Here is an 11,650-nt window from a genome sequence, read left to right as displayed (position 1 = left end):
TATTATATTGATACCAATCTCTTAGGGTTGTGAGAATTAAATACTTTGATGATAATGTTATATGTGTATAATTCTGTTTGCACGTGTGAAAAACACTTGAGAGTTAAGTAAAGTGACTGAATATAAAGTAAAACTCCAAAATTATTTTTTCTTCGATTCTACCAATATCCAGTTAGAAAAGAAAATTTTTAAATCTTGTCTATATAGATAAAAATCTACTAAATATTTAGAAATAAATTAAAGGAATATGCAAAACCACAAAAATGTAATGAATGTGGGCTGGTAGAACAAATTGGACTTAGGAAGAGCCTCAGATTCAGAAGTAAATTGCTTGACCTAAGAATTCTCCATCCTGAACCCCTCTGAAATTTTGTCAAGTGGCAGTGAACTTAAAAAAAAACTCAGGCAGTTTTACATAATTTCACTGCAAATGCTAGGCAGAGAGACAGGGCTGCCATTATCTGGAGAAAGAGGATACCTGTTTGTCAGTCACTATTCTTTTGTACATCTGATTATGTAACAGGTGAGCATACAGGGAAATTTAAAAATAAAGCTTAAAAAAGAACAAAGTGGACATTTTTAAACTAAAAAATCAAACAGGCGAGATAAAAATACATTGTATAGGCCTAATAGAACATTGAACATAAAAGAAATAAGAATCGATTAGTTAGAAAACATGTTAACAGGAATTATTGAAACTAAAGCAGAGAAATCAAAAAAATTAAAAATGAGGAAAACATAAGGAAATTCTGAGACAATATCATATAATTTAACACATAGATATTTGGAATTCCCAGGAGAGAAGAAAAAGAATGGGCTGAAAACATATTTGAAGAATGATAGCCAAAGTTTGTGCAAATTTGATGAAAAACCTTAACCCATGTTTCAAAGGGTAACAAAAACCAAGTAACATGTAAATAAAAGGCTCATCATAGTCAAACTGCTGAAAGCCAAAGATAAAGATAATATTTTGAAGCAGCTAGAGAAAAAGGAAATGTTAGGGGAACAACAATAACTTCTCATACAAACAGCAGAAGCCAAAAGAAAATGGAACAGTTTTAAAGTTCAAACAAACAACCCCCCCCCAAAAAAAAAATAGAGGAGGAGAAAGAAAATGACTAAAATTGCAAAATTTTGAAGAAAAAAACAGCCCCTGAAAAAAGAAAGTTAAAGGAAACCTTTTTATGTATGTAACTATTGAGAGAATGCATCACCAGTAAAACCCATACCACAGAACTATTAAAGATACTTGCTCAGGCTAAATGGAAATTATACTATATAAAAACTTAGATGTACATTAAGAAACACAGAATGATAGAAATGATAAAAACATAGGTAAATAGATAAGATTAATTTTTTCCCTGTCATTTAAAAAAAATTGACAATTAAAAGTAAATGTGATAATTTACATCCTACTAACAGTGTAGGAGTGTTCCCTTCTCCCCACATCCTTGTCAGCATTTGTTATTCTCCATCTTTCTGATTTTAGCCAGTCTAACTGGAGTGAGGTGATATCTCAATGTGGTTTTAATTTGCATTTCCCTCATGATTCATGCTGATGAGCATTTTTTCATGTACCTGTTGGCCATTTGTATGTCTTCCTTTGAAAAATGTCTATTCAGCTCATTTGCCCATTTTTTAATTGGGTTATTTTTATTTATTTATTTTTTTTACTGTGTAATTGCTTGAGTTCGTTGTATATTCTGCCCACTTCTGAGTAGATACCTAAAGGAATGGAGATAGATCATCATGTCAAAGGGATACCTGCATTCCCGTGTTCATTGCAGCTCTATTTACAGTAGCCAAGATATGGGACCAACCTAAATGTCCATCGATGGATGACTGGATAAGGACAATGTGGTATATATACGCAATGGAATACTTCTCTGCCATAAAAAAAAAAAAAAATGAAGTTCTGCCATTTGCAATAACATGGATGAGCTTGGAAAAATTTACATTGAGTGAAATAAGCCAAGCACAGAGGGAAAAATACCACATGTACTCACATACATAAGTGGGAACTAAGAGAAAAAGAAGGAAGGAAAGAAAGATCACAGTGGTGCATTGGATTTGCACAGAGAGAGAGCATACCTAGGGTTGCAGAGTTGGGCGGGGGAAGGGGGAGGGAGAGGGAGGTTGGGGATGAATTGGGTGGGGACATGGGGAATAATCACAATTTGTGGTAAGGGCATGCTGCTAGTATTGATCTGGCCATCACATCTTGGGCACAAGTGGTGACAGATTTGTACCCCATGAATACTCATATCCAACTAAAACAAAACCAAAAAAAAAGTAAGTGCAATAAAATACATATAATAAGATTTATAAGAGAAACACAGATTTTAAAATTTACCTTAAAAATCATCTCATGATGAAATAAAAATAAAGGTAACTTTAAATATGTGTCATACTTAGCATTTATAAACATTTCCAATCATAATATTTACAAAAACATTTTTTCCATACCCGTTGAAACTGAAGATTCAATTACTGCATGATCCATCAATTCTTCTAGATCTATATCCTAGAAAAATTATTCCCCAATGTGCTCAATCAGATATGGACAAGGATGTTTATAACAGCATTGAAAGTTCATCAGAAGACTCTTGATTTTTTTTTTTTTAATGGAGTGGAGAGTTTTATTTTTTATTTTTATTTTTGAATTTTTATTATTTATTATTAGCATATTCATTCTTACAAATTGTGATATTCCTGTATGCCCTCTTGATTTTGACTCTTCCCCACACAACTCTGTCATACATACGTCTTCCCCTTTGTTCCTAAACAGTATATGAGATCTCAGTTTACTCAATCAGACCAGAAAATGTGGTTATTCTTAATATTTTCTTTTCACACTCACTACTTTTTCTGAATTGAAGGATCACATCCTATTTAAAATAATTGATGCTGAGGGTTATAGAGTGATTTACATATAGAATGGAATTGGACACTTGGAAAAATGGCTATCTTTATATTACAGATATCTTTCGTATTTTTCAGATCCTTCCAATATTCGTATCCTACACACACACAAACACACACACACCACTCCTGAAGGTCTGCATGAAACAATAAGAATCGTGCTATTATTTTGAAGGACTAAGAACTAATCAGATATGGACTGAAGAGTTGGGGACAAGGAATTTGAATGAGTAACAATGTAGAGTTAATTAGAAAATTAGATTTGAATAATGGATCAATATTACAAAAAATGTTCCCTTGTCTATGAATTAAGTACATTGTACATGTACAGGGGGGAAATACTTTAGACATATTTATTTTCAAACTTACTTTGGTTTAAGGATAGAGCTAAGTTATTCCTCAGCATAATTTATTTTTTCTTCTAGAACCTCAATCTGTAGAGAGTTGAACATGCAGTAATCAAAACCATACTCTCAGTCAACACCATTACATTTTACCCTTTATAGGTATAAATCATTTTGCCCTTCATAGGTATAAATGATTCTGGTCACATGTGAATTATCTTAATTGACTGCCATGTTATAAATTTTACTATAATTGAGTCTGACTTCTTAACTATGCATATAAGCAAGCCATGGATAAGGACTTTACTGTAGATAAATGAACCCAAATCAGAAATGAACCTTATATTTCAAAGAAAATAAGTGCATGGAAGTCAGAAATAAAATTAAAATAGGAAATGAATACTAGCATAGCATGTTAAGCAAAGTGTTATGTAAATAACATGGGCTTTTGACCAGCTTCCAGCTCTGCCACTTACTGTGTATGGCACTAGAGTCATATAAACTCTTGGATCTTTTGTTCTGTTGCTTTTAAGAGGAAATACTACTACATACTTCACAATAGGCTTGTCTTAAATTATGTGATGCAGATAGAAACACCAAGTTCTGTTTACGCAGCAACAAGTTGCTCAATAATTGAAAATTTCCTTGGTATAACTGACTCAAATTCTAGTACAAATATTTCTGCATCAGTAACCCAGGACAAGTATTTTCTATTGATACATACTTCAGCAGTAGGTATGAAATCTAGGCAATTTTTACTATGCAGGAAAATCATACTTGTTGTAGTGGATTCAATTATGTCCCCCCAAAACCCACTGAAGCTTGAATTGTGTCTCACAAGTTTTATGTATTAGAATCTTAGCCCCTACTGTGACTGTTAAGACGATGAGAAATTCTATTATGGTCGTCGAAAGGTGGAGCCTTGAAGAGGTGATTGGATTGTAGGACTGTGCTGTAGTGAATGGATTAAAAATGGTGGTTGGGGAATGGTTCTGAGGACTTTAAAAGAAGAGAGTCTGTCTTTCTCTCTCTGCTCTCTCTGCTTCCACCATCTTGCCATGTGAGACCCCTTGGCCACTGTTGCCACCACCAGATGGACTTTGGACTTCCCAGCCTCAGAAACTGTAAGCAATAAATGTCATTTTTCTTTATAAATCACCTGGTTCTGTGTGTTCTGTTATAGCAACAAAAATGGACTAGCACACTTGTGAAGTTGGATTTACTTGGGATACATCCCTTTAAGTTATAGTATTTGTTGGGGGTAATCACATTGGCAATCCTTAAAGATTGAAAACTGCATGTACACATAATTACGTAAAGGTGTATGTCTGAAATATTCTCTAAATTCTCAGGCTTTCCATTCATCCTTTTATTACATGATTCTAGAAAGGAATCATCACTTTTTGCTATCATTGCAGTTTCTAAAAAATTGGCTTAAATTGATATATAGCTTGTTGGAAAGCTCACTATGACTAATAAATGATCTAAGAGAAAGGCTTTAATGAGTAAAAACTTCCAAAATTTCAGGGAGGATAAATTGCTTCTACTATGTCCCACACTGGCATTTTATTCACATTACTTGAACAGGACCTGTAATATTTAAAATATTTTTCTTTAAATTGTTTTTTTTTAAAAGCTCTTATAACCACCATTCTACTCTCCGTTTCTTTTTTTCTCTTTAATTTATTTTTCTTAATTGACTCATGTTATAACCACAATATGGAAAAAAGTATGGAGTTTTCTCAAACAACTACAGATAAAATTACCATATGATCCAACAATCCCACTTCCGGGTACACACCCAAAGGAATGCAAATCATTGTGTTGAAGGGATACCTGCACTCCTATGTTCATCACAGCTCTGTTTACAATAGCCAAGGTATGAAACCTATATAAATGTCCATTAAAGGACAACTAGAAAAGGAAAATGTGGTATATACACACAATGGAAGACTACTCTGCCATAAAAAGGAATGAAATTCTACCATTCACAGCAACGTGGATGAACTTGGAGAAAATAATGTTAAGTGAAATAAGACAGGCACAGAAAGAAAAACTGCATGTCCTCACTCATGAGGGGTAGCAAAGGAAGGAAGGAAGGAACAAATGAACGAACGAAGGAACAAAGGAAGGAACAAAGGAAGGAACAAAGGAAGGAAGGATAAAGGAAGGAAGGAAGGAAGGAGAAAGGAAGGAAGGAAGGAAGGAGAAAGGAAGGAAGGAAGGAAGGAGAAAGAAACAAAAGAAGAAAGGAGAAAGGAAGGAAGGAAGGAAGGAAGGAAGGAAGGAGAAAGGAAGGAAGGAAGGAAGGAAGGAGAAAGAAAGGAAAGAAGGGAGGAGAAAGAAAGGAAGGAAGGAAGGAAGGAGAAAGAAAGGAAAGAAGGAAGGAGAAAGGAAGGAAGGAAGGAGAAAGAAAGGAAAGAAGGAAGGAGAAAGGAAGGAAGGAAGGAGGGAGAAAGGAAGGAAGGAAGGAAGGAGAAAGGAAGGAAGGAAGGAAGGAAGGAGAAAGGAAGGAAGGAAGGAGAAAGGAAGAAAGGAAGGAAGGAGAAAGGAAGGAAGGAAGGAGAAAGGAAGGAAGGAAGGAGAAAGGAAGGAAGGAAGGAGAAAGGAGAAAGGAAGGAAGGAAAGAAGGAAGGAGAAAGGAAGGAAGGAAGGAGAAAGAAAGGAAGGAAGGAAGGAAGGAGAAAGGAAGGAAGGAAGGAAGGAGAAAGGAAGGAAGGAAGGAAGGAGAAAGGAAGGAAGGAAGGAAGGAGAAAGGAAGAAAGGAAGGAAGGAGAAAGGAAGGAAGGAAGGAAAAAGGAAGGAAGGAAGGAGGAAGGAAGGAAGGAAGGAAGGAAGGAGAAAGGAAGGAAGGAAAGAAGGAAGGAGAAAAGAAGGAAGGAGAAAGGAAGGAAGGAAGGAAGGAAGGAGAAAGGAAGGAAGGAAGGAGAAAGGAAGGAAGGAAGGAAAGAAGGAAGGAAGGAAAGAAGGAGGGAGAAAGGAAGGAAGGAAGGAGGAAGGAAGACCACAATAAAATGTTGAACTTTCAGAAGGAAAAAACAGACCTAGAGTTACTAGAGATGGGAAAGCGGGAGGGAGAGGGTGATTAGGGAATAAATGGGTAAGGGACACAAAGAATAATTATTATTTGTAATGATGAGCATGCTAATAAAATGGTTTGATCATCACATGTTCTACACAGATATTCATAGTCAACTCTGTACTCCATGAATATGTATAATCAATTAGGTTTCAGTTCAAAAAATAAATTTAAAAATAATGGCTAGTTAGCAATGCAGAGATGATATATTCCTCCTACACTGTAAATCCTTGTGTAGATTGTAACACACACACACACATCCAAAAATTTCTTGATGTCATCAGTTTTCTATCAATTCTTAGATAAAGTTTGTTAATTTACATTATAATAGAACATCAAACATTTCTCATAGTTTTTTTATGGTTGCAAAATTATGCATTAGATCAAAATGAATTTAAGAACTTCTATATCATTTGTTGCTCATTTTCATAGTTTGTTTTCTCTACTCTTTTTAATCATGTTTGCCAAAGTTTTTTCTATTTGTCAAAACAAATAGAAAATGCTATAATGGAGTAGCTTTTATCAGAACAACACTTCTGCCAAGAAAACATACATGCTTGGTAAAATTAAAAACAATACCTGTTTGAAGGGATTAGAGCAACCAGGACTTGAGGGGCCAAGATTGTGAAAAAAGACAAAACAGATTGTGGTAAACTTGAGATTCTATGTTGTGTTTCTTCTCAAAGGCTTTTTCAATAAATAATCAACTTCAGTTTGAGAGACCAAGCAGAAAGTGAAGGCTCTGAGTTGTTCTCATGAGGCAGGAAGATAAAAATTAGAGTTTAATAATATAAGGAATGGAAAAGGTGAGTAAACAAGACATTAGAGTTTAATAATATAAGGGATGGAAAAAGGTGAGTAAGCAAGATCCTAGAGAAATGGAAATCACAGGGATGTAAGTCTTTTTGTCTTTAAGGCATTTGCAGATCTGAAGCTGCACAAGGTGAAAGGCTGAGAAAATTGAAAAACAGCATCTATGAGGCTAAATAGGTGAGTAGAGATATAAGCAGTTTCATGAAGTTAAGGATACAAAAGTTAAATTTTAGAAGCTATCAAAGAAGAGAGGTCCTAGTAAAAAACATCAAGCATTTAATTGAGACTTCTCAAAGTATCAGCAGAGAAGTCAAATCTACAACAACAACAAAAAGAATGAAATGGAAATTTTAGGACTGAAAAACTCAACTGAAGTTGAGAACTCAATAGATAAATTGAACGGCAGATGAGACACAAGAAAGAGAAGATCAGAAAATTAGAACAAAGGTCAGTAGAAAATCTGTACACAGAAATGGAGAGAAAAGAGGATGTAAAAAAAAGAACATAAGAGATATATGTAAATTTGTTTAAAACTCTACCAAATTATGCAATTAGAGCTCAAAAAGGAAATGATAGGAAAAAATGGTACATATGTGTGCATGTTTGTGTGTGTGTGTGTGTGTGTGTGTGTGAATTTAGAAAGAAAAAGTTTAGGGGAATTAAAAGAAATTAACTCATAGATTCAAGAAACACCACTAAAACCAGATAGGATAAACACAAAGAAACCCAAACTTACATTTTAGTCAAACTATTAAAAACTAATGACAAAGAAAAAACTTAAAAGCAACCACAGGAGAAAAAATATATCACTTTCAAAAGAGTAACAGTAATACTAGCAGCTGATTTCTGAAAAGAATCCGTAGAAACCAGAAAACAATGAAACTATAAAGTTAATCTGCTAGAAGAAAAACCTTCCAACTTTCAATTTTATGCCAAGCAAAGATATTCTGAAAAATAAATGCAAAATCGAGACATTTTGAGACAAATTAACATGAGAATTTGTGGCCAGCACAGCTGCACGAAAGGAAATAGTTCAGAAAGTTTTTCAGACAGAAAGAAAGTCTTCGTATAGGAAATATCAAAAAGCAACAAGAAATGAAGACTCAAATATATAACTACATGAAGCAATAATTTCGTGTGGTATTTTATATAAATATTCTTTCTAGGTATCACATTGAAGCCATCTGACATGATAAATAGACAGACAGACAGACAGATAGATAGATAGATGTGTGTGTATGTAACACATAAAAATTTAAAATAAATTATTAGAAAATATATGCAATATAAGAAACAAAATGGCTTATAAGGCAATATGTTCATAGAGATGAAGGGGGTATTAACACTGATAAAAATGCCTAATTATTCAGGAAGGCATAACATATCTAAATTCATTTTTACAAAGCCATGAAGCTTCAAAATGTAGAAAAGATAAAAACTGATAGAATTAAAGACAAATTTTATGAAAACAATAAAAATGGCAGGCTTTCACAAACCCCAATGATTGACAGAGAAAGTAGTCAAAAAATCAGTAAGGATATAGAAGATTTACAAACGACATCAATTTAATCTCATTGAAATGTATGTAATACTATAGCAAATATCTCCAAAATATGCTTGTTATAATTACACATAAAACATTTAGAAAAATTAACCATATACAGGACCACAAATCAACAGTCAAATTTTTTAGTTATTTAAATCTTTCAGAGTAGGTCCTCTGGCAAAAATATAACTTAAACATTTCCATCATCTTGGAAAACAAGCAACGCATTCATAAATAATACAAAAGTCAAAAAAGAACATGGTATAAATCAGATGTGTTCAATTATATAACTAAAATACAACACATTAAATTTTATTGGACACAGCTAAAGTAACAACTGTAAGGAAATTTATACCCATTTTTTCCATGGTATATTGCAAAGAAAGAGAAAATATGTTATCTTTTACATGATATATTGCAAAATAAAGGCTGAAAACAGTGATCTAAGTTTCCATCTCAAGAATTTAGATAAAGAACACTAAATTAAACCCAAAGAAATATAGAAAAATAACAACATTGAATAAAAATTTGTGAAACAGAACATTATTGAAGAGTACACAAAAGCATAAATCAAACATTTTATTCTTTGAAAATGCTAATAAAATTGATAAACCTCTAATAATACTAATTAGTGCAAATATAGAGATACATGAAGGAATGAAAAAGTTACATTACAGACCTTACAGAAAATAAAAATAAGAAGATATAATTTTCAAATGTAAATGAACAGCTAAACTATTATGAAAAATGCTTTATCAAAACAGACATAGGAAAAAATTGAAAACTAAATGTTTCTTTATCTATTAAAGAAAATGGGGCTTGCCGTGAAAAAGTTTTCCACAAAAGTGAAAGCCCAGATGGCTTCAATGTTGATATCTTAAAAATATTTAGGGCATAAATATCACTAATCTTGTAAAAAGTTCCTCTGAGGAAAGACAACAGAGAAACCCTTTTCAAATTATTTTTCATTTTTATACCCCAACCTGAAAATTTCATTTCAAAAATGGAAAATGACAGGCAAAACTCTCCTAAACATAGATGCAAACATCCTAAACAAAATATAAGCAAATCGAATTCAATGGTAATAAAATGTATAATAAAGCAACCCAAGTTGGATTTATTTCAGGAATTCTAAATTGAATTAATATTAATAAATTAATCAAAGTGGAGCATGCATCTCTGAATTAGGATCTAGAAGGATGTGAAAAACCTTAGATCACATGATAACAAGAAAACCCTAGAAAAAAATGCAAACCATACTTATACATGCAATAAACCAAAAATAGAGGATTCCAGAAAGCCTTAATGAACTGCCATCCACATAGGAGAGCAGAGAACTGTGGCAGGTTGCATACCTGAGGGGCAGGTGCATAGTCTATTATTTTGCAATTTCTGGATTCGTACTGTATTTCTTTAAAATGAAAAATGTGTTATTGTCACCAATTTTCTCATTGATATTTTTTAAATGTTCAGAAGGCAGAAGTGAGCTTTCACTTTAATATGGTCAGGTGAGTGGATTGACTCTGGTATAACATAAACAAATGTAACTGTCCCATAAAACAACGTGACCGCAGTGAGGTGGGATGTGCAAGTAGAGAAGGCCTTGTGCCTTCCCTCTGTAGAGCGCATGTTCAGGATCGAGTGGAGGATGTACAGGTATGAAACAACTATGATAAACAGTGTGACTACAATGATTGACCCAGCTGAGATGGCAGGAGAGATTTCAGCCATGTAGATATGGGTACAGGAAAGCTTCACTAGTGGTGGGAGGTCACAGAAGAAATGGTTGACTTTATTTGGTCCACAGAAATTCAGGCTCAATAAACAGCCAGTACACGATGAAGCATTCACACATCCACCCACATAGGAAGCAACCAATAGGAGGACGCAGACCCTGGGAGACATGTGTGTGGAGTAAAGAAGTGGGGAGCAGATAGCCACATAGCGATCATAGGCCATGGCAGCCAGCAGGAAGCACTCAGCAGTCCCAAAGATGACATCAGAGCCAAGCTGGGCTATGCAGCCAGCCACAGGGATAGTAGTTCTCTCTCTTAGGAAAGTCACAATCATGACAGGTGTGACTGACGTGGAATACCCAATGTCCACAAAGGCCAAATGGCTGAGGAAGAGGTACATTGGGGTGTGAAGCTGAGGGCAACTTCGGATTAACATGATTATGCTGATATTGCCCAACATGGTACCAACATAGATTCCCAGAAAAACCACAACGAAGATGAAACATAGTGTTGGATCCTTTGTTAACCCCAAAATAATAAACTCTGTCACCATTGTGCGGTTTCCAGTCTCCATCTTTTTTGGAATGTTGGCTATTGAAATAAAAACCAGTGGATATTAGAATACATTAAATGATCTCATTATTAATCTATTTACTTCAATAGTTAGCCTATTAAAAAGTCAAAACATAGATTTCACTCTTGTCTCTATTCCTGGTCACATTGGAGACCACACTTCCCAGCTCCCTTGCAGTTAAGTGACACTGTGAATCGTGCATGACAGTGGGTTGTGAGAGGAAATGTGTGCCTCTTTGGGATCAGATTAAATTACCAGTGGGAAACACACTCTTCCTCTTCCACAGTGATGCATTTAACATGATACAACTATAATATAGTGGTGCCTCCAACCAGCCTAGGTTTTGAGATAATGTGGATAACAGAGAATATACTGGAAGTGAGAAATAAGTCTATGTTGTGCGATACCACACCACATTTCCAGGGTTAATTTATTAGGACAATGTAAAATCACCTAATCTGAACAATATAATCACAGAAATGGAAGTCTCGTGTAGAGTTTAATCCTAAAAGCAACATGAGAAATAATCCACTTTGGGTCATTACTTATACTTTAGGTACTGTACAGACCTAACAAAAGAATACATTTTAGAATCATATATAAATAAGATATCTATTGAAATATGTTAACAAAATG

The 11,650-nt window shown here is 34.2% G+C and overlaps 1 protein-coding gene across 1 annotated transcript; it reads right to left on the bottom strand.

Moving 5' to 3' along the window:
- Positions 1 to 10,165: 10,165 nt before the first annotated feature.
- Positions 10,166 to 11,014, bottom strand: LOC103608377 (olfactory receptor 481). The gene has a single exon (XM_008592818.1). The coding sequence runs from the start codon at positions 11,012 to 11,014 to the stop codon at positions 10,166 to 10,168; it is 849 nt and encodes a 282-aa protein (XP_008591040.1).
- Positions 11,015 to 11,650: the final 636 nt, after the last annotated feature.

Source organism: Galeopterus variegatus, unplaced genomic scaffold, assembly GCF_000696425.1.
Source record: "Galeopterus variegatus unplaced genomic scaffold, G_variegatus-3.0.2 Scaffold8361, whole genome shotgun sequence".
Taxonomy (NCBI): Eukaryota; Metazoa; Chordata; class Mammalia; order Dermoptera; family Cynocephalidae; genus Galeopterus; species Galeopterus variegatus.
This window is presented reverse-complemented; position numbering and strand designations above follow the sequence as displayed.